Below are 20,000 nucleotides of genomic sequence, written 5' to 3'. Positions count from 1 at the left end.
AATGATGGTCCCTTAGCTATTGTTCTTGAGAAATGACCGGGTTTAGCCCATTCCTCGAAAGAAGTTTTTATGGGATCCCTATCTACCAAAATTTTGACTTCTGGTTCCGGCGAACGAATAATCATTGAGTCCTCCTCTTTCCGGACAACACATACAAAGAAACCCGCCAACAGTCACTCAAATAATTAGTGAACCGATGATAGATGCTTAGAATTTTGTTCTTTCTCTTCTATCTCCCATCTATTCATCCATTTTCTTTAGTTATTCACTAGAGCAATTATGATCTGGAAGTCGATCTGGGGCAAGTGTTCGGATCTATTATGACATATCCATAGGGTGCTCAACGGACCCCCCCCTTTTTTTTTTTTATTAAAAAGCGTTTTCGCACCTTTACATTAGTATTGGTACACAAATAATTTTTTTTTATAACCTAATCTAGTGTATTCATATTTCAATTATAAGTTCCGAAATATAGCCTATTTTTTATGTTTTAAATAGAGGATATTATCCTATTTCAATAACCGCTTATTAGTCATTACTAAGAAACATTCTAGTATTGATATTTAGTCATTTTCAAATCCCTTTTATTCGTTTTAATAGTCGAAAAGAAAAAAATAGAAAAAACTAGATATAGATATTATAGATATTCTCATATTCATGTACTACTTATCCCTAGAGAATACCAGATTAAATAGAACGATTTGAGAAAAGGATATAATGAAATTTTTTTCTGGGATTGGTTCTTCTGATAGAAAAAGAATCTGGTTTATTTGACCGAGAGGGCCAAGAAACTAAAAAACAATTAATTGTAAAAACAAATAAAGATATATTATAGAATAAAAAAAAAAGAAACAAAGAAAAAGTTCTTATTCGAAGCGCCTCGTGATCGTCAACCAATTCTGTGCTTCAATATAATTACCAGGAGTAAGCGTTATAGCCTGTTTCCAATACTCGGCGGCTTGAGCAAACCAAGCCTCCGCCATTTCAGAATCTCCTTGTTGAATGGCCTGTTCTCCACGGTCGGAATAGGCGGGTCAATTCCCTCCCTGAGAACCGTACTTGAGAGTTTCCTACCTCATACGGCTCGACAACCAACTCTTTTGTTTTGGTGTACCAGTTTTTTTCACTTTAACCTACTTTAACTTTATATCTAATTGAATGAGATTTCTTATAGATATTCATTCGGTTTTTCTTGGATTAAACAAAAGAGAGTAATTACATGAGTTTCAAACTTTCGTTTTGATTTAATTAATATATTAATTAATCTAATAATAAGTTTTATCTTTTCTCCTACCTTCAGAAAAAAAAAGGCATGTCCACTGTTATTAGATATTAGAATTTTCTGAAAGGTAACTATCCCGCTTTCATATATAAATTTATATAGAATCGTTGAAAAAGACTTTTTTTCATACTTCATATCATAAAAAAGAAAAAGACTTACTGTCTTTAGGATCTGATGCTACACCGCTGCTCAATACCTTAGGGGATCCACTCTATTACATAAGTAGATTTCTAAGATTTATCTCATATTATGATATAAATAAACAGCTCTTGTTGTATCGGTCCAAAACCTTTCCAGTTGATCTTTACGGTGCTTCCTCTATCAATTAAATCTTTTTTTATCCATAGAAAATAAAGTATTTAGGCATATCTAGTCTTCACTTCATATTTCGATCCATGAAGTTTATTTATTTGCTACAGCTGATAAAAAATCGTTTTGGACGATGCTTATGTAGAAAGCCTTTTTTTTTTTCTAGTATTTCATTGACTAGCTGTTCGTTCTTTTTTTCTATAGTGGAGATAGTCGCACGTAATGACAGATCACAGCCATATTATTAAAAGCTTGTGGTAAAAAGGGGTTCGTTCTAATGCCCGAAAATAATATTCTAAAGCTTTGGTATGTTCCCCATTACTTGTGTGGATAAGGCCTATATTATAGAGTATATAACTTCGATCATAGGGGTCAATTTCTAGTCGCATAGCTTCATAATAATTCTGTAATGCTTCCGCATAATTTCCTTCAGATTGAGCCGACATCCGTTACGGTCGTCATTCGCTTTAACGAATTCTCCGTTTCAGAACCGTATGTGAGATTTTCATCTCATACGGCTCCTCCTTTAGGTGCATAATGAAAATAATAATATATATGGATATGGAAAAATTTGATGTCATTATGAACTAAGCGGGGCTAATGTTTTTACAAGAAATCCCTAGCCAACCTTCTTGTAAAAGATCTTCTTACTACCAAGTGGATTCATATTCATACAGATAAAAATAAAAAAGGAAACTCTAACAATTCTTTGTTCTCAACGCCCCTAAATTTCCAGGAATTAGTCACTTCAACAGTCTTCAATGGTTATACGGGTATCCAAAGTACGGACGAGATGGATGTTTATTGTTCCAACCATTTTAATTAGTCCCAATCCCAGAAGAAGAAAGAAAAGGAATCTTTTTGAAGAAAGTTTTCGTGTTGTTGATTTCTCGGCGTAGTGCTTCTTCCCCTGTGCCTCCTATTCGTATATTGTATTAGTCTAGTAGGATTGATCTGTAATACGGGAACCGTAGGTAAAAAACCTTTTGCTCAATACTAGAATTCATAATTGAAGCATCTAAGGCTGCACTAATCGTGGATACATGACAGAAGGGATTGCTTTTTTATATTATAAACTTCACCTTCAAAAGCGTAGATTTTTTTCAATACTCATTTTTTCTATTCCAAATCGGTGAGAAATAGAAAAAAAATGATAATGATAATCAAATCGCACCATCTCTGTAATAAGTAAATGCCTCTTTTTCTCCGGAAGTTGTCGGAATGACTCGTAATAAGATATCGGCTACAATTGTAAAGGTTTTATCAATAAAATTTCCATTTATACGCGATCTTGGCATAGGTAGTAATCCATTCTATAACTCTTTTATTTCCTTTAACTTTCTTTGTGAGAAAATTTTCTCACAAACAAAGGAATTTTATAGTACGAACTAACATAAAAGCGGACTCGTTTTTTATAAAAAAATATTCTATCTACTTCCAATTTTTCTGATCAAAAAAAGGTATCTATTAACCATAATCTAAAAAAACGATGAATAACTCGCTATTCACCCAGGTACTCAGTCATAATCCTGATGTCGGAGAGATGGCCGAGTGGTTGAAGGCGTAACATTGGAACTGTTATGTAGACTTTTGTTTACCGAGGGTTCGAATCCCTCTCTTTCCGTACTTTCAACTAAATAACCAATCTTACGTGATTGACCACAACGTATCAAATCAAATAAAAAAAATAGATATAAAATCTACATTTCTTTGCTATGGAAAATGCTGGGAAGAGCAAACAAGGGATCCAAACCTCCCTACCAATCTATGATACATGAATAGGAAAAAGATTCCCCGACAAAATCCCTTACCTTGTCCCTTTTTAGTTTTAATCAAAAAAGCGGGCAAAGGGGAGTTGTCCGAACTCTTGTTTTTAGTGATTTTTTTTACTTCACTTAGGTTTTTTAAGTCTGGCGAGAGTAATATTCTACGACAAGCAATTCATTTATTTTCAAACCGACGCATTTCCTATCTATTATTTGATTGACTAACCCTTCATATTGGAATGTGTGAAGAGTCAGATGGTTTGGCAATTCCTCGGGGGGCAGATGACTCAAGAAGATTTTGAACCAAAGTTCTAGAGTTTTGTTCATCCTTCACTGTAATAATATCTCGGGGTTTGCATCGATAACTTGGTATATCAACTATACGACCATTAACTAAAATATGCCCATGGTTAACTAATTGGCGCGCTTGAGGAATAGTCAAAGCCATACCCAACCGAAAAAGGATGTTATCCAAACGCATTTCAAGTAATTGTAATAAAACTTGACCCGTTGACCCCTTAGCTTTTCCGGCGATACGAACATATTTAAGTAATTGGCGTTCTGTAAGACCATAATGAAAACGCAATTTTTGTTTTTCTTCTAAACGAATACGATATTGAGATTTTTTTCCGGAGCGTGATTGGTTTCTAAGATCGCTTCCTGCCCTAGGCCTTTTACTAGTTAGTCCCGGTAAAGCCCCCAGACGGCGTATTTTTTTAAAACGAGGCCCTCGGTAACGTGACATAAAGACTCCTTTTTTTATTGAAATTGTACAAAACTAAACAAAATTAAAACTGAACTAAATGATAATGATAAATAACGTAAAATCCACTCCAATAAACTATTGGAATACAAAGAGTCAGAAGATATATTCTCTCAATATACAGATTTTTTTTATTGTATATACAATATATATAAATCAATAAATCACAAAAATTTTCCTTTATTTTCTTCATTTATTTTGCCAAGATCTAACCCTTTTACCCCAATATATATTCCTATATGGAAGTTTATATGACATAATATAAATGGCGTGGTAACTCTTGGAAAAAGGTGAAAGAAGTCTTTTCAATCTTATTTTTTTTTGAAAGTACATTAAAAATCATGTAAAAAAAATGAAAAACTATGTAAAAGCCGGCTATCGGAATCGAACCGATGACCATCGCATTACAAATGCGATGCTCTAACCTCTGAGCTAAGCGGGCTCAACTAAAATAGTGTATACAAATTCACTAAACTACTAGATCGTATTAATTAACTATTCTATTCATATTTTTCCTTATCTATTTAGAATTCATCATATTTTCGATATTCTAGAACAGAATATAGCTCAAATAAATAGTGACTATCATTAAATAAATAAAACAAAACCTTAATGAATTAATATAATATAGCAATATATCGACTTTCTAATTTTGATTTCATGAGTTTCTAAATAAGAAAATTTTAATTAGACCGGAAAGCTTTTTTTTTAAAGTTAAATGATATCTGATTTGAAATTCTTGGTTTTTTTGTTCTAACCTCATGCAATTATTATTATTTGATACTTTTTCTCTTTTTATATTCTTTATTATTTTATAGAATTAAATTATTAGAATGAATATTCGAATATTCATTTCGAATATACTTTTTTAGAATTATTCGAATTTCAAATCTACGAAGTAGACTTATAATCTTTTACATTGCACATTGTAGAATTCTAAGTTTCAATAATGATCATAAATTTCTTTTCATGGAAGTAAAAAAAACGAATCGACCGTTCGACTATTTCTTAAAATTGAAGACAACGATGAGAAAAGGAAGAACATATATATGTTCTCTAATATATAACCATATTGAATTGCAAATACAAAAATGATAGAATCTTTGTTGATTAAACTAAATCAATATGGATGGGGCTAAAAAAAATGCAAGAAGATACCAAAGAAATAAAATAAGTATCTGTATGTAATGAATTCCAAGGTTTCGTCATAAGAAAAAGTGGAAAGACATCATAATGAGATCCTAATCTCAAAGCAAAAAGGGGATATGGCGGAATTGGTAGACGCTACGGACTTAATTGGATTGAGCCTTGGTATGGAAACCTACTAAGTGATAACTTTCAAATTCAGAGAAACCCTGGAATTAACAATGGGCAATCCTGAGCCAAATCCTGGGTTACGCGAACAAACCAGAGTTTAGAAAGCGGGATAGGTGCAGAGACTCAATGGAAGCTGTTCTAACAAATGGAGTTCAATCCCTTGTGTTGAATCAAACGATTCACTTCATAGTCTGATAGATCCTTGGTGGAACTTATTAATCGGACGAGAATAAAGATAGAGTCCCATTCTACATGTCAATACTGACAACAATGAAATTTATAGTAAGATGAAAATCCGTTGACTTTTAAAATCGTGAGGGTTCAAGTCCCTCTATCCCCAACCCTACTCCCTAAAAAAGTCTGTTTGACACCTTACCCTTTTTTTAGTTATTCAAGAATTCATTGATCTTTTTCATTCATCCGACACTTTTACAAACTCGAATTTCTTTTCTTATTATATACAAGTCTTGTGGGATATATCATACATATACAAATGAGAAAGAACTATCGATTTGAATTATTTCGAATCTAAATAATTTTTCATTCTAAAACTTAGAAAGTCTTCTTTTCGAAGATCCAATAAATTCCCGGTCCAAAACTTTTTTCATTTACTACTTTTGCGTTTCTTTTAATTGACATAGACCTAAGTCATCTCATAAAATGAGAATGATACTTCGGTAATGGCCGGGATAGCTCAGTTGGTAGAGCAGAGGACTGAAAATCCTCGTGTCACCAGTTCAAATCTGGTTCTTGGCATAGGATTGATTAATTTTGATAAGTTTATAGTCTTCAAATTAAACGTATCTTTAGTAAAAAAAGTGCAATAATCCTTTATCCCCCTCTCTTTTTTGTTCATGTTGTGGATCCATCCGTTCAAAAAAAATGTATAAGACTTTATACCTAATACATATTCGAAAGGAAAGTTCTGGTTGAAAGAATAAAAAAAAGTAAAAAAAAAAGATCTATATCTATCTATCTATATCTATCTATAGTATCTATCGTTGAAGGGCAGAAATACCCCCAAGATTCATTAGATTAGATACAATAGAAATAGAATTTTAACCCCCCCATTTATTGTATTGCTTTCCAATCTTATTTATTCATTCCCAGTTATGTGACTAAAGTTGACTAAGTTATGTGCGCGATACAAAGTTCATAATGCAGAACTCTTTTTTTTTTTTAGTTCATCCTATTGGCTCGGCTTTTAGGAAAAAAGTATCTTTCAAATTGGAGATTAAGCTATCTATAATAATATGAATAAGACCTTAATTCTTCTGTTTGTTTGATCTAAAAACGACTCGAATTCAAAATATTCCGCGAAGGTCCGTAGTTGTAGAAACTAAGACTCATTTTTATCATTCAAATTTTTATCATTCAATAAGCATCTTGTATTTCATAAAAATTGGGGGCAATATAATCCTTACGTAAAGGCCACCCTATCCAACTTTCGGGCATTAAGATCCGTTTCAGCCGCGGATGGCTATCATAAGTGATTCCTAACATATCATAAGATTCCCGTTCTTGAAAATCCGTACTTTTCCAAACCCAGAAAACAGATGGAATTCTGGGATTACTCCTGTGAGTAAATACTTTTATGCAAACTTCTTCCGCTTGATTGACACCATATTCTATTCTCGTAAGATGATACACACTGGCTAAGAGGCCACCTGGTGCCACATCATAGGCACATTGGGAACGTAAATAATTGTAACCATATACATATAAAATTACAGCAATAGAATGCCAATCTTCGGGCTTTATTTGTAAAGTCTCTATTCCTTGGTAATCGAAGCCCAACGATCTATGAACCAGCCCGCGTTTGGCTAGCCAAACGGACAAAGTGCCCTGCATCTTTTTTATTTCCCCCACACCTTTTTATATAAATTTAAGTATTTCACATTTACCATGAGTTCTAATTTATGAAGATTTTTTTCTTATTCTCTCAAATCCTCCCTAATTCACTAATTCGTGGGAAGATACTGGGCTTTTGTATTTAAAAAATGTTTCAGTAGAGATCTCTGAAGTAGATGATGGTGGATAGAGTAATTCTTGATCATAATTTCCAGTCTGTGTACTGCGTACAACAAAAAACTTGTGATTGGTAGTAAAACACCGATTACCCCGTTGAGGTCTAATTCGATCCTTATAGATTTCTCTAGCTATTTTCTTACGAAGCTTTGTTATAGCGTCTATAACAGCCTCTGGTTTAGGTGGACAACCCGGCAAATAGACATCTACAGGAATTAGCTTATCAACCCCTCGAACAGTACTATAAGAATCGGTACTGAACATCCCCCCTGTAATTGTACACGCTCCCATAGCAATAACATACTTTGGTTCAGGCATTTGTTCATATAATCTCACTAAAGAAGGAGCCATTTTCATTGTTACTGTACCTGCTGTTAAAATAAGGTCCGCCTGTCTAGGACTTGATCTTGGTACTAGCCCATAACGATCAAAGTCAAATCGGGAGCCTATTAATGAGGCAAATTCAATAAAACAACAACTGGTACCATAAAGAAGCGGCCATAGGCTGGAAAGTCTTGACCAATTTGAAAGATCATTTAACGTAGTTGAAATAACTGAGTTTTTTGTTGTTCGATCAAGTACGGGAAACTTAATGGAATTCATAATTGTTTCAATGGTTTTTTTTACTTTTTTTTTATTGTTATTGTACAAGTATTCAGGAAACGAACTAAGACCATTCCAACGCTCCTTTTCGCCATGCATAAACTAAACCAAGAATTAGGATAAGCACGAAAATGAAAGCTTCTATAAAAGCGGATACCCCTAGTACATCGAAACTCATTGCCCACGGATACAGAAAAAACGGTTTCAACATCAAAAACAACAAAAACTAGAGCAAACATATAATAACGGATTCTAAATTGTAACCAAGCATCCCCGATCGGTTCTATACCTGATTCATAACTAGAAAGTTTCTCCGGCCCCTTCGTAATTGGAGATAAAACCCCGGAAATTAGAAATGCCAAAACAGGAATAGCACTTGATATTATTAAAAATGCCCAGAAAATATCATATTCGTAAAGCAGAAACATAGACGAACTCCTATGAATGTGGAAAAAATACCCGCTTAGTCAATTCCAATCGGAGTGGATTGGGCAAGGTATATATAACTCTTGCGTCAAAACAAAAATTCAGGTTAATCGAATCATTTATTTTCGTTTGGTTGCTGTGGTAGACGTCTCCTTTTAAGATTTATTGATTGTAATCTTATTTTCAGTACACTTATTACTTAATATTTCCATGTTTCTATTACTAATAGTTTCTCATATTAATAATATAATATTAATATGATTAATAACTAGTAATTTTTTTTATTTCTGTTTCTTAAATTTGCTTTATGTTTTATTTAAAAATAAAACAAATTGATAAAAATATCTTCGTTTTTAAAATTATGACGTATCAAAAAATCCACTTACGACTATGAAAATGAATGAATAAAAAACGTTTATTCTAAATTATAAGTATCTATCTAGATATATCTATAGATAGTGATTGGATCCACTGAAATCAAATGAAATCAAATTTGGTTTTCCGTTTTATTCTGAACGACCCCCAGGACTTATGGTTTAGGGTCTGGGAGTTTTTTTTATGAACCAACAAATTGAAAGTAACCAGTTAGAAATAAAGAATACAATAAAAAGTCAAAAATTATCCAATTATTTGGATTTGAATGTCATTTATTAGAATAAATTTATTAGTTAGGGCTATACGGATTCGAACCGTAGACCTGCTCGGTAAAAGAGCTCGAACTTATTATTATCAAAATGATTCGAACTCTTTCAAAGACCCAACATGCATTTTTTTTGCATTGGGCTCTTTCATTAACTGATAGAAAGATCAGTTAGTCTACCATATTTTTTCTTAAAAAAAAAAGATAAGAAATGGTTCCAAGTACTCTGATTGATTATTTTTTAATTCTAATACAATACAGAATAACTACCAAAGTGTTTCAAAGAAGGGTTCTCTTGACGTAGGTTTGCTTTTGGTCTAGATCAACTTAAGTTAAATATAGTCTCTAACATCCTGATTAAAAAATCAAATATGAAACTTGCTACACCTTAAGGTTCATAGGACGAAAAGATCATTTTTGAGTTCCTTATACTCATTCTGCCTAGCATTAAGTAGACTGGGTATTCACCCTATCAATATCTCAATCAATGATGGGTTCTATTAATTCCCTACCGAAATGGGGTACTTTAATAGGACCTAATGTCAGGCTATTGTTCTCCTCTTTTCCTAAAAAAAAGTCATGGAGTAAGACATCGATTTATTAATAAGATCAATCAATTGGTTTGATTGCGTGATGGACTCCTCTGAAAAACTTTGGCGCACGTGTAAACGAGGTGCTCTACCTAACTGAGCTATAGCCCTTGTGTTTATGATCCACATTTTATCTTATCTTATCATGTAGATAATTTCTTGTCAAGATAATATTATATGATCGAACATTATATCTCTTTCATCTCGTTGTTTATTGGTATTGCTTAGAAATAATATTGGATTTATAATCCTATCGATGTGAAAAGTATCCCCGTGCTTCTCTTTCGATGATAATAAAAAACCTACTAACTCATGGTTAGAGTATGCTTTCATACGGCAGGAGTCATTGGTTCAAATCCAATAGTAGGATAACTTATTAGACACCATGATCAATGGGTCTAATAAGTTTTTGTAGCCAGCTTTTTTTTTTTTTTCTCGCTTTTGGATCCTAATTTTTATACGTCAGCTAGTTACAAAATCAATCGTATTGAGAGCCTCGACGCGGTCCGAGCTGTCTGAGAGGCTAGATTAGCCTCAATTTTGTCTTGCCTTCAGCTTTTCTCAAGTTCGCTCTGCTATTTCAGAGTTGCTGAGCTTCTTGTGGATCAATGTCACTATTCTCTCTGAATCATTATAAAATAGTAATTTCATTATTGCCTATTCTAGCAAAACCGAATCAGGGGCATGTAAAAGAAACCATTATTATTAAAGTGGGCGTATTTTCAAAATACCATATCACGCGCCGATTGCGCTGTTGATATAGGTATTTTGAAAATACGCCTTAATACCAATGGTTAACAATGGCTCTGATGGGCGGGTTTGCTAGAATAGGCAATAATGAAATTACTATTTTAGTAAAATGATGCAGAGAAGAAAATAGTGACATTGATCCACAAGAAGCTCAGCAAACTCTTGAAATAGCAGAGGCGAACTTGAGAAAAGCTGAAGGCAAGAGACAAACAATTGAGGCTAATCTAGCCTCTCAGACGAGCTCGGACACGCGTCGAGGCTCTCAATACGATTTGATTTTTGTAACTAGCTGACGTATAAAAAAATAGGATCCAAAAGCGAGAAAAAAAAAAAAAAAAAGCTGGCTACAAAAACTTATTAGACACCATTGATCATGGTGTCTAATAAGTTATACCTACTATGGATTTGAACCAATGACTCCTGCCGTATGAAAGCAATACTCTAACCACTGAGTTAAGTAGGTTATTTATCATCGTAAAGAGAAGGCACGGGGATACTTATCACATCGATAGGATTATAAATCCAATATTATTTCTAAGCAATACCAATAAACAACGAGATGAAAGAGATATAATGTTCGATCATATAATATTAATCTTGACAAGAAATTATCTACATGATAAGATAAGATAAAATGTGGATCATAAACACAAGGGCTATAGCTCAGTTAGGTAGAGCACCTCGTTTACACGTGCGCCAAAGTTTTTCAGAGGAGTCCATCACGCAATCAAACCAATTGATTGATCTTATTAATAAATCGATGTCTTACTCCATGACTTTTTTTTAGGAAAAAGAGGAGAACAATAGCCTGACATTAGGTCCTATTAAAGTACCCCATTTCGGTAGGGAATTAATAGAACCCATCATTGATTTGAGATATTGATAGGGTGAATACCCAGTCTACTTAATGCTAGGCAGAATGAGTATAAGGAACTCAAAAATGATCTTTTCGTCCTATGAACCTTAAGGTGTAGCAAGTTTCATATTTGATTTTTAATCAGGATGTTAGAGACTATATTTAACTTAAGTTGATCTAGACCAAAAGCAAACCTACGTCAAGAGAACCCTTCTTTGAAACACTTTGGTAGTTATTCTGTATTGTATTAGAATTAAAAAATAATCAATCAGAGTACTTGGAACCATTTCTTATCTTTTTTTTTAAGAAAAAATATGGTAGACTAACTGATCTTTCTATCAGTTAATGAAAGAGCCCAATGCAAAAAAAATGCATGTTGGGTCTTTGAAAGAGTTCGAATCATTTTGATAATAATAAGTTCGAGCTCTTTTACCGAGCAGGTCTACGGTTCGAATCCGTATAGCCCTAACTAATAAATTTATTCTAATAAATGACATTCAAATCCAAATAATTGGATAATTTTTGACTTTTTATTGTATTCTTTATTTCTAACTGGTTACTTTCAATTTGTTGGTTCATAAAAAAAACTCCCAGACCCTAAACCATAAGTCCTGGGGGTCGTTCAGAATAAAACGGAAAACCAAATTTGATTTCATTTGATTTCAGTGGATCCAATCACTATCTATAGATATATCTAGATAGATACTTATAATTTAGAATAAACGTTTTTTATTCATTCATTTTCATAGTCGTAAGTGGATTTTTTGATACGTCATAATTTTAAAAACGAAGATATTTTTATCAATTTGTTTTATTTTTAAATAAAACATAAAGCAAATTTAAGAAACAGAAATAAAAAAAATTACTAGTTATTAATCATATTAATATTATATTATTAATATGAGAAACTATTAGTAATAGAAACATGGAAATATTAAGTAATAAGTGTACTGAAAATAAGATTACAATCAATAAATCTTAAAAGGAGACGTCTACCACAGCAACCAAACGAAAATAAATGATTCGATTAACCTGAATTTTTGTTTTGACGCAAGAGTTATATATACCTTGCCCAATCCACTCCGATTGGAATTGACTAAGCGGGTATTTTTTCCACATTCATAGGAGTTCGTCTATGTTTCTGCTTTACGAATATGATATTTTCTGGGCATTTTTAATAATATCAAGTGCTATTCCTGTTTTGGCATTTCTAATTTCCGGGGTTTTATCTCCAATTACGAAGGGGCCGGAGAAACTTTCTAGTTATGAATCAGGTATAGAACCGATCGGGGATGCTTGGTTACAATTTAGAATCCGTTATTATATGTTTGCTCTAGTTTTTGTTGTTTTTGATGTTGAAACCGTTTTTCTGTATCCGTGGGCAATGAGTTTCGATGTACTAGGGGTATCCGCTTTTATAGAAGCTTTCATTTTCGTGCTTATCCTAATTCTTGGTTTAGTTTATGCATGGCGAAAAGGAGCGTTGGAATGGTCTTAGTTCGTTTCCTGAATACTTGTACAATAACAATAAAAAAAAAGTAAAAAAAAACCATTGAAACAATTATGAATTCCATTAAGTTTCCCGTACTTGATCGAACAACAAAAAACTCAGTTATTTCAACTACGTTAAATGATCTTTCAAATTGGTCAAGACTTTCCAGCCTATGGCCGCTTCTTTATGGTACCAGTTGTTGTTTTATTGAATTTGCCTCATTAATAGGCTCCCGATTTGACTTTGATCGTTATGGGCTAGTACCAAGATCAAGTCCTAGACAGGCGGACCTTATTTTAACAGCAGGTACAGTAACAATGAAAATGGCTCCTTCTTTAGTGAGATTATATGAACAAATGCCTGAACCAAAGTATGTTATTGCTATGGGAGCGTGTACAATTACAGGGGGGATGTTCAGTACCGATTCTTATAGTACTGTTCGAGGGGTTGATAAGCTAATTCCTGTAGATGTCTATTTGCCGGGTTGTCCACCTAAACCAGAGGCTGTTATAGACGCTATAACAAAGCTTCGTAAGAAAATAGCTAGAGAAATCTATAAGGATCGAATTAGACCTCAACGGGGTAATCGGTGTTTTACTACCAATCACAAGTTTTTTGTTGTACGCAGTACACAGACTGGAAATTATGATCAAGAATTACTCTATCCACCATCATCTACTTCAGAGATCTCTACTGAAACATTTTTTAAATACAAAAGCCCAGTATCTTCCCACGAATTAGTGAATTAGGGAGGATTTGAGAGAATAAGAAAAAAATCTTCATAAATTAGAACTCATGGTAAATGTGAAATACTTAAATTTATATAAAAAAGGTGTGGGGGAAATAAAAAAGATGCAGGGCACTTTGTCCGTTTGGCTAGCCAAACGCGGGCTGGTTCATAGATCGTTGGGCTTCGATTACCAAGGAATAGAGACTTTACAAATAAAGCCCGAAGATTGGCATTCTATTGCTGTAATTTTATATGTATATGGTTACAATTATTTACGTTCCCAATGTGCCTATGATGTGGCACCAGGTGGCCTCTTAGCCAGTGTGTATCATCTTACGAGAATAGAATATGGTGTCAATCAAGCGGAAGAAGTTTGCATAAAAGTATTTACTCACAGGAGTAATCCCAGAATTCCATCTGTTTTCTGGGTTTGGAAAAGTACGGATTTTCAAGAACGGGAATCTTATGATATGTTAGGAATCACTTATGATAGCCATCCGCGGCTGAAACGGATCTTAATGCCCGAAAGTTGGATAGGGTGGCCTTTACGTAAGGATTATATTGCCCCCAATTTTTATGAAATACAAGATGCTTATTGAATGATAAAAAATTTGAATGATAAAAATGAGTCTTAGTTTCTACAACTACGGACCTTCGCGGAATATTTTGAATTCGAGTCGTTTTTAGATCAAACAAACAGAAGAATTAAGGTCTTATTCATATTATTATAGATAGCTTAATCTCCAATTTGAAAGATACTTTTTTCCTAAAAGCCGAGCCAATAGGATGAACTAAAAAAAAAAAAAAGAGTTCTGCATTATGAACTTTGTATCGCGCACATAACTTAGTCAACTTTAGTCACATAACTGGGAATGAATAAATAAGATTGGAAAGCAATACAATAAATGGGGGGGTTAAAATTCTATTTCTATTGTATCTAATCTAATGAATCTTGGGGGTATTTCTGCCCTTCAACGATAGATACTATAGATAGATATAGATAGATAGATATAGATCTTTTTTTTTTTACTTTTTTTATTCTTTCAACCAGAACTTTCCTTTCGAATATGTATTAGGTATAAAGTCTTATACATTTTTTTTGAACGGATGGATCCACAACATGAACAAAAAAGAGAGGGGGATAAAGGATTATTGCACTTTTTTTACTAAAGATACGTTTAATTTGAAGACTATAAACTTATCAAAATTAATCAATCCTATGCCAAGAACCAGATTTGAACTGGTGACACGAGGATTTTCAGTCCTCTGCTCTACCAACTGAGCTATCCCGGCCATTACCGAAGTATCATTCTCATTTTATGAGATGACTTAGGTCTATGTCAATTAAAAGAAACGCAAAAGTAGTAAATGAAAAAAGTTTTGGACCGGGAATTTATTGGATCTTCGAAAAGAAGACTTTCTAAGTTTTAGAATGAAAAATTATTTAGATTCGAAATAATTCAAATCGATAGTTCTTTCTCATTTGTATATGTATGATATATCCCACAAGACTTGTATATAATAAGAAAAGAAATTCGAGTTTGTAAAAGTGTCGGATGAATGAAAAAAGATCAATGAATTCTTGAATAACTAAAAAAAGGGTAAGGTGTCAAACAGACTTTTTTAGGGAGTAGGGTTGGGGATAGAGGGACTTGAACCCTCACGATTTTAAAAGTCAACGGATTTTCATCTTACTATAAATTTCATTGTTGTCAGTATTGACATGTAGAATGGGACTCTATCTTTATTCTCGTCCGATTAATAAGTTCCACCAAGGATCTATCAGACTATGAAGTGAATCGTTTGATTCAACACAAGGGATTGAACTCCATTTGTTAGAACAGCTTCCATTGAGTCTCTGCACCTATCCCGCTTTCTAAACTCTGGTTTGTTCGCGTAACCCAGGATTTGGCTCAGGATTGCCCATTGTTAATTCCAGGGTTTCTCTGAATTTGAAAGTTATCACTTAGTAGGTTTCCATACCAAGGCTCAATCCAATTAAGTCCGTAGCGTCTACCAATTCCGCCATATCCCCCTTTTTGCTTTGAGATTAGGATCTCATTATGATGTCTTTCCACTTTTTCTTATGACGAAACCTTGGAATTCATTACATACAGATACTTATTTTATTTCTTTGGTATCTTCTTGCATTTTTTTTAGCCCCATCCATATTGATTTAGTTTAATCAACAAAGATTCTATCATTTTTGTATTTGCAATTCAATATGGTTATATATTAGAGAACATATATATGTTCTTCCTTTTCTCATCGTTGTCTTCAATTTTAAGAAATAGTCGAACGGTCGATTCGTTTTTTTTACTTCCATGAAAAGAAATTTATGATCATTATTGAAACTTAGAATTCTACAATGTGCAATGTAAAAAGATTATAAGTCTACTTCGTAGATTTGAAATTCGAATAATTCTAAAAAAGTATATTCGAAATGAATATTCGAATATTCATTCTAATAATTTAATTCTATAAAATAATAAAGAATATAAAAAGAGAAAAAGTATCAAATAATAATAATTGCATGAGGTTAGAACAAAAAAACCAAGAATTTCAAATCAGATATCATTTAACTTTAAAAAAAAAGCTTTCCGGTCTAATTAAAATTTTCTTATTTAGAAACTCATGAAATCAAAATTAGAAAGTCGATATATTGCTATATTATATTAATTCATTAAGGTTTTGTTTTATTTATTTAATGATAGTCACTATTTATTTGAGCTATATTCTGTTCTAGAATATCGAAAATATGATGAATTCTAAATAGATAAGGAAAAATATGAATAGAATAGTTAATTAATACGATCTAGTAGTTTAGTGAATTTGTATACACTATTTTAGTTGAGCCCGCTTAGCTCAGAGGTTAGAGCATCGCATTTGTAATGCGATGGTCATCGGTTCGATTCCGATAGCCGGCTTTTACATAGTTTTTCATTTTTTTTACATGATTTTTAATGTACTTTCAAAAAAAAATAAGATTGAAAAGACTTCTTTCACCTTTTTCCAAGAGTTACCACGCCATTTATATTATGTCATATAAACTTCCATATAGGAATATATATTGGGGTAAAAGGGTTAGATCTTGGCAAAATAAATGAAGAAAATAAAGGAAAATTTTTGTGATTTATTGATTTATATATATTGTATATACAATAAAAAAAATCTGTATATTGAGAGAATATATCTTCTGACTCTTTGTATTCCAATAGTTTATTGGAGTGGATTTTACGTTATTTATCATTATCATTTAGTTCAGTTTTAATTTTGTTTAGTTTTTGTACAATTTCAATAAAAAAAGGAGTCTTTATGTCACGTTACCGAGGGCCTCGTTTTAAAAAAATACGCCGTCTGGGGGCTTTACCGGGACTAACTAGTAAAAGGCCTAGGGCAGGAAGCGATCTTAGAAACCAATCACGCTCCGGAAAAAAATCTCAATATCGTATTCGTTTAGAAGAAAAACAAAAATTGCGTTTTCATTATGGTCTTACAGAACGCCAATTACTTAAATATGTTCGTATCGCCGGAAAAGCTAAGGGGTCAACGGGTCAAGTTTTATTACAATTACTTGAAATGCGTTTGGATAACATCCTTTTTCGGTTGGGTATGGCTTTGACTATTCCTCAAGCGCGCCAATTAGTTAACCATGGGCATATTTTAGTTAATGGTCGTATAGTTGATATACCAAGTTATCGATGCAAACCCCGAGATATTATTACAGTGAAGGATGAACAAAACTCTAGAACTTTGGTTCAAAATCTTCTTGAGTCATCTGCCCCCGAGGAATTGCCAAACCATCTGACTCTTCACACATTCCAATATGAAGGGTTAGTCAATCAAATAATAGATAGGAAATGCGTCGGTTTGAAAATAAATGAATTGCTTGTCGTAGAATATTACTCTCGCCAGACTTAAAAAACCTAAGTGAAGTAAAAAAAAATCACTAAAAACAAGAGTTCGGACAACTCCCCTTTGCCCGCTTTTTTGATTAAAACTAAAAAGGGACAAGGTAAGGGATTTTGTCGGGGAATCTTTTTCCTATTCATGTATCATAGATTGGTAGGGAGGTTTGGATCCCTTGTTTGCTCTTCCCAGCATTTTCCATAGCAAAGAAATGTAGATTTTATATCTAGAAAAATTGGAAGTAGATAGAATATTTTTTTATAAAAAACGAGTCCGCTTTTATGTTAGTTCGTACTATAAAATTCCTTTGTTTGTGAGAAAATTTTCTCACAAAAGAAAAGTTAAAGGAAATAAAAAGAGTTATAGAATGGATTACTACCTATGCCAAGATCGCGTATAAATGGAAATTTTATTGATAAAACCTTTACAATTGTAGCCGATATCTTATTACGAGTCATTCCGACAACTTCCGGAGAAAAAGAGGCATTTACTTATTACAGAGATGGTGCGATTTGATTATCATTATCATTTTTTTCTATTTCTCACCGATTTGGAATAGAAAAAAATGAGTATTGAAAAAAATCTACGCTTTTGAAGGTGAAGTTTATAATATAAAAAAGCAATCCCTTCTGTCATGTATCCACGATTAGTGCAGCCTTAGATGCTTCAATTATGAATTCTAGTATTGAGCAAAAGGTTTTTTACCTACGGTTCCCGTATTACAGATCAATCCTACTAGACTAATACAATATACGAATAGGAGGCACAGGGGAAGAAGCACTACGCCGAGAAATCAACAACACGAAAACTTTCTTCAAAAAGATTCCTTTTCTTTCTTCTTCTTTGGGATTGGGACTAATTAAAATGGTTGGAACAATAAACATCCATCTCGTCCGTACTTTGGATACCCGTATAACCATTGAAGACTGTTGAAGTGACTAATTCCTGGAAATTTAGGGGCGTTGAGAACAAAGAAATTGTTAGAGTTTCCTTTTTTATTTTTATCTAGTATGAATATGAATCCACTTGGTAGTAAGAAAAGATCTTTTACAAGAAGGTTGGCTAGGGATTTCTTGTAAAAACATTAGCCCCGCTTAGTTCATAATGACATCAAATTTTTCCATATCCATATATTTATTATTTTCATTATGCACCTAAAGGAGGAGCCGTATGAGATGAAAATCTCACATACGGTTCTGAAACGGAGAATTCGTTAAAGCGAATGACGACCGTAACGGATGTCGGCTCAATCTGAAGGAAATTATGCGGAAGCATTACAGAATTATTATGAAGCTATGCGACTAGAAATTGACCCCTATGATCGAAGTTATATACTCTATAATATAGGCCTTATCCACACAAGTAATGGGGAACATACCAAAGCTTTAGAATATTATTTTCGGGCATTAGAACGAAACCCCTTTTTACCACAAGCTTTTAATAATATGGCTGTGATCTGTCATTACGTGCGACTATCTCCACTATAGAAAAAAAGAACGAACAGCTAGTCAATGAAATACTAGAAAAAAAAAAAGGCTTTCTACATAAGCATCGTCCAAAACGATTTTTTATCAGCTGTAGCAAATAAATAAACTTCATGGATCGAAATATGAAGTGAAGACTAGATATGCCTAAATACTTTATTTTCTATGGATAAAAAAAGATTTAATTGATAGAGGAAGCACCGTAAAGATCAACTGGAAAGGTTTTGGACCGATACAACAAGAGCTGTTTATTTATATCATAATATGAGATAAATCTTAGAAATCTACTTATGTAATAGAGTGGATCCCCTAAGGTATTGAGCAGCGGTGTAGCATCAGATCCTAAAGACAGTAAGTCTTTTTCTTTTTTATGATATGAAGTATGAAAAAAAGTCTTTTTCAACGATTCTATATAAATTTATATATGAAAGCGGGATAGTTACCTTTCAGAAAATTCTAATATCTAATAACAGTGGACATGCCTTTTTTTTTCTGAAGGTAGGAGAAAAGATAAAACTTATTATTAGATTAATTAATATATTAATTAAATCAAAACGAAAGTTTGAAACTCATGTAATTACTCTCTTTTGTTTAATCCAAGAAAAACCGAATGAATATCTATAAGAAATCTCATTCAATTAGATATAAAGTTAAAGTAGGTTAAAGTGAAAAAAACTGGTACACCAAAACAAAAGAGTTGGTTGTCGAGCCGTATGAGGTAGGAAACTCTCAAGTACGGTTCTCAGGGAGGGAATTGACCCGCCTATTCCGACCGTGGAGAACAGGCCATTCAACAAGGAGATTCTGAAATGGCGGAGGCTTGGTTTGCTCAAGCCGCCGAGTATTGGAAACAGGCTATAACGCTTACTCCTGGTAATTATATTGAAGCACAGAATTGGTTGACGATCACGAGGCGCTTCGAATAAGAACTTTTTCTTTGTTTCTTTTTTTTTATTCTATAATATATCTTTATTTGTTTTTACAATTAATTGTTTTTTAGTTTCTTGGCCCTCTCGGTCAAATAAACCAGATTCTTTTTTCTATCAGAAGAACCA

At 33.1% G+C, this 20,000-nt stretch overlaps 4 protein-coding genes, 5 non-coding genes and 2 pseudogenes across 11 annotated transcripts in view; 6 read left to right on the top strand and 5 right to left on the bottom strand.

The window, feature by feature from the left end:
• The window catches only part of LOC125604654 (photosystem I P700 chlorophyll a apoprotein A2-like), a 5,027-nt gene extending 5,014 nt beyond the window's left edge, over positions 1-13 (bottom strand). Inside the window, exon 1 of the mRNA XM_048774901.1 lies at positions 1-13. This exon is cut by the window's left edge and continues 5,014 nt beyond it. The gene's annotated coding sequence lies outside the window, so the exon portion shown is untranslated.
• A 356-nt stretch (positions 14-369) lies between these two features.
• LOC125604656 lies at positions 370-6,066 on the bottom strand (annotated as a pseudogene). Its single transcript, XR_007336377.1, has 3 exons — positions 2,766-6,066; positions 1,811-2,039; positions 370-1,019 (listed from the first exon to the last, which is right to left on the bottom strand). The product of XR_007336377.1 is annotated as a photosystem I assembly protein Ycf3-like (transcript).
• Positions 3,129-3,215, top strand: TRNAS-GGA. Its single transcript has one exon. It is a non-coding gene; the product is annotated as a tRNA-Ser (tRNA).
• Positions 4,490-4,562, bottom strand: TRNAT-UGU. The gene has a single exon. It is a non-coding gene; the product is annotated as a tRNA-Thr (tRNA).
• Positions 6,067-6,120: 54 nt separating the features above from the next.
• On the top strand, positions 6,121-6,193 carry TRNAF-GAA. Its single transcript has one exon. It is a non-coding gene; the product is annotated as a tRNA-Phe (tRNA).
• A 1,184-nt stretch (positions 6,194-7,377) lies between these two features.
• Positions 7,378-8,167, bottom strand: LOC125604655 (NAD(P)H-quinone oxidoreductase subunit K, chloroplastic-like). The gene has a single exon (XM_048774902.1). The coding sequence runs from the start codon at positions 8,165-8,167 to the stop codon at positions 7,391-7,393; it is 777 nt and encodes a 258-aa protein (XP_048630859.1). The 3' UTR covers positions 7,378-7,390.
• A 4,726-nt stretch (positions 8,168-12,893) lies between these two features.
• On the top strand, positions 12,894-13,582 carry LOC125604652 (NAD(P)H-quinone oxidoreductase subunit K, chloroplastic). Its single transcript, XM_048774899.1, has one exon. It carries the CDS (start codon positions 12,894-12,896, stop codon positions 13,569-13,571), a length of 678 nt encoding a protein of 225 aa, XP_048630856.1. The 3' UTR covers positions 13,572-13,582.
• Positions 13,583-14,008: 426 nt separating this feature from the next.
• Positions 14,009-20,000, top strand: part of LOC125604653 (photosystem I assembly protein Ycf3) — a 6,360-nt gene continuing 368 nt past the window's right edge. Inside the window, exons 1-3 of the mRNA XM_048774900.1 lie at positions 14,009-17,966; positions 18,698-18,925; positions 19,717-20,000. The exon at positions 19,717-20,000 is cut by the window's right edge and continues 368 nt beyond it. Of these exons, the coding sequence (XP_048630857.1) occupies positions 17,843-17,966; positions 18,698-18,925; positions 19,717-19,871 (507 nt within the window). The 5' untranslated portion in view covers positions 14,009-17,842 and the 3' untranslated portion in view covers positions 19,872-20,000. The remainder of the gene's footprint in view (positions 17,967-18,697; positions 18,926-19,716) is intronic.
• On the bottom strand, positions 14,773-14,845 carry TRNAF-GAA. The gene has a single exon. It is a non-coding gene; the product is annotated as a tRNA-Phe (tRNA).
• On the top strand, positions 16,407-16,479 carry TRNAT-UGU. The gene has a single exon. It is a non-coding gene; the product is annotated as a tRNA-Thr (tRNA).
• LOC125604657 overlaps positions 18,027-20,000 on the top strand; it is a 2,342-nt pseudogene continuing 368 nt past the window's right edge. Inside the window, exons 1-2 of the transcript XR_007336378.1 lie at positions 18,027-18,030; positions 18,158-20,000. The exon at positions 18,158-20,000 is cut by the window's right edge and continues 368 nt beyond it. The product of XR_007336378.1 is annotated as an uncharacterized LOC125604657 (transcript). The remainder of the gene's footprint in view (positions 18,031-18,157) is intronic.

The sequence above is a fragment of the Brassica napus genome, unplaced genomic scaffold, assembly GCF_020379485.1.
Source record: "Brassica napus cultivar Da-Ae unplaced genomic scaffold, Da-Ae ScsIHWf_591;HRSCAF=883, whole genome shotgun sequence".
Lineage (NCBI taxonomy): Eukaryota > Viridiplantae > Streptophyta > Magnoliopsida > Brassicales > Brassicaceae > Brassica > Brassica napus.
This window is presented reverse-complemented; position numbering and strand designations above follow the sequence as displayed.

What these genes read in the sequence shown, in the direction of transcription:
- LOC125604655 (XM_048774902.1), bottom strand. Translation starts at nt 8,167, where the DNA reads ATGCATGGCGAAAAGGAGCGTTGGAATGGTCTTAGTTCGTTTCCTGAA.
- LOC125604652 (XM_048774899.1), top strand. Translation starts at nt 12,894, where the DNA reads ATGAATTCCATTAAGTTTCCCGTACTTGATCGAACAACAAAAAACTCA.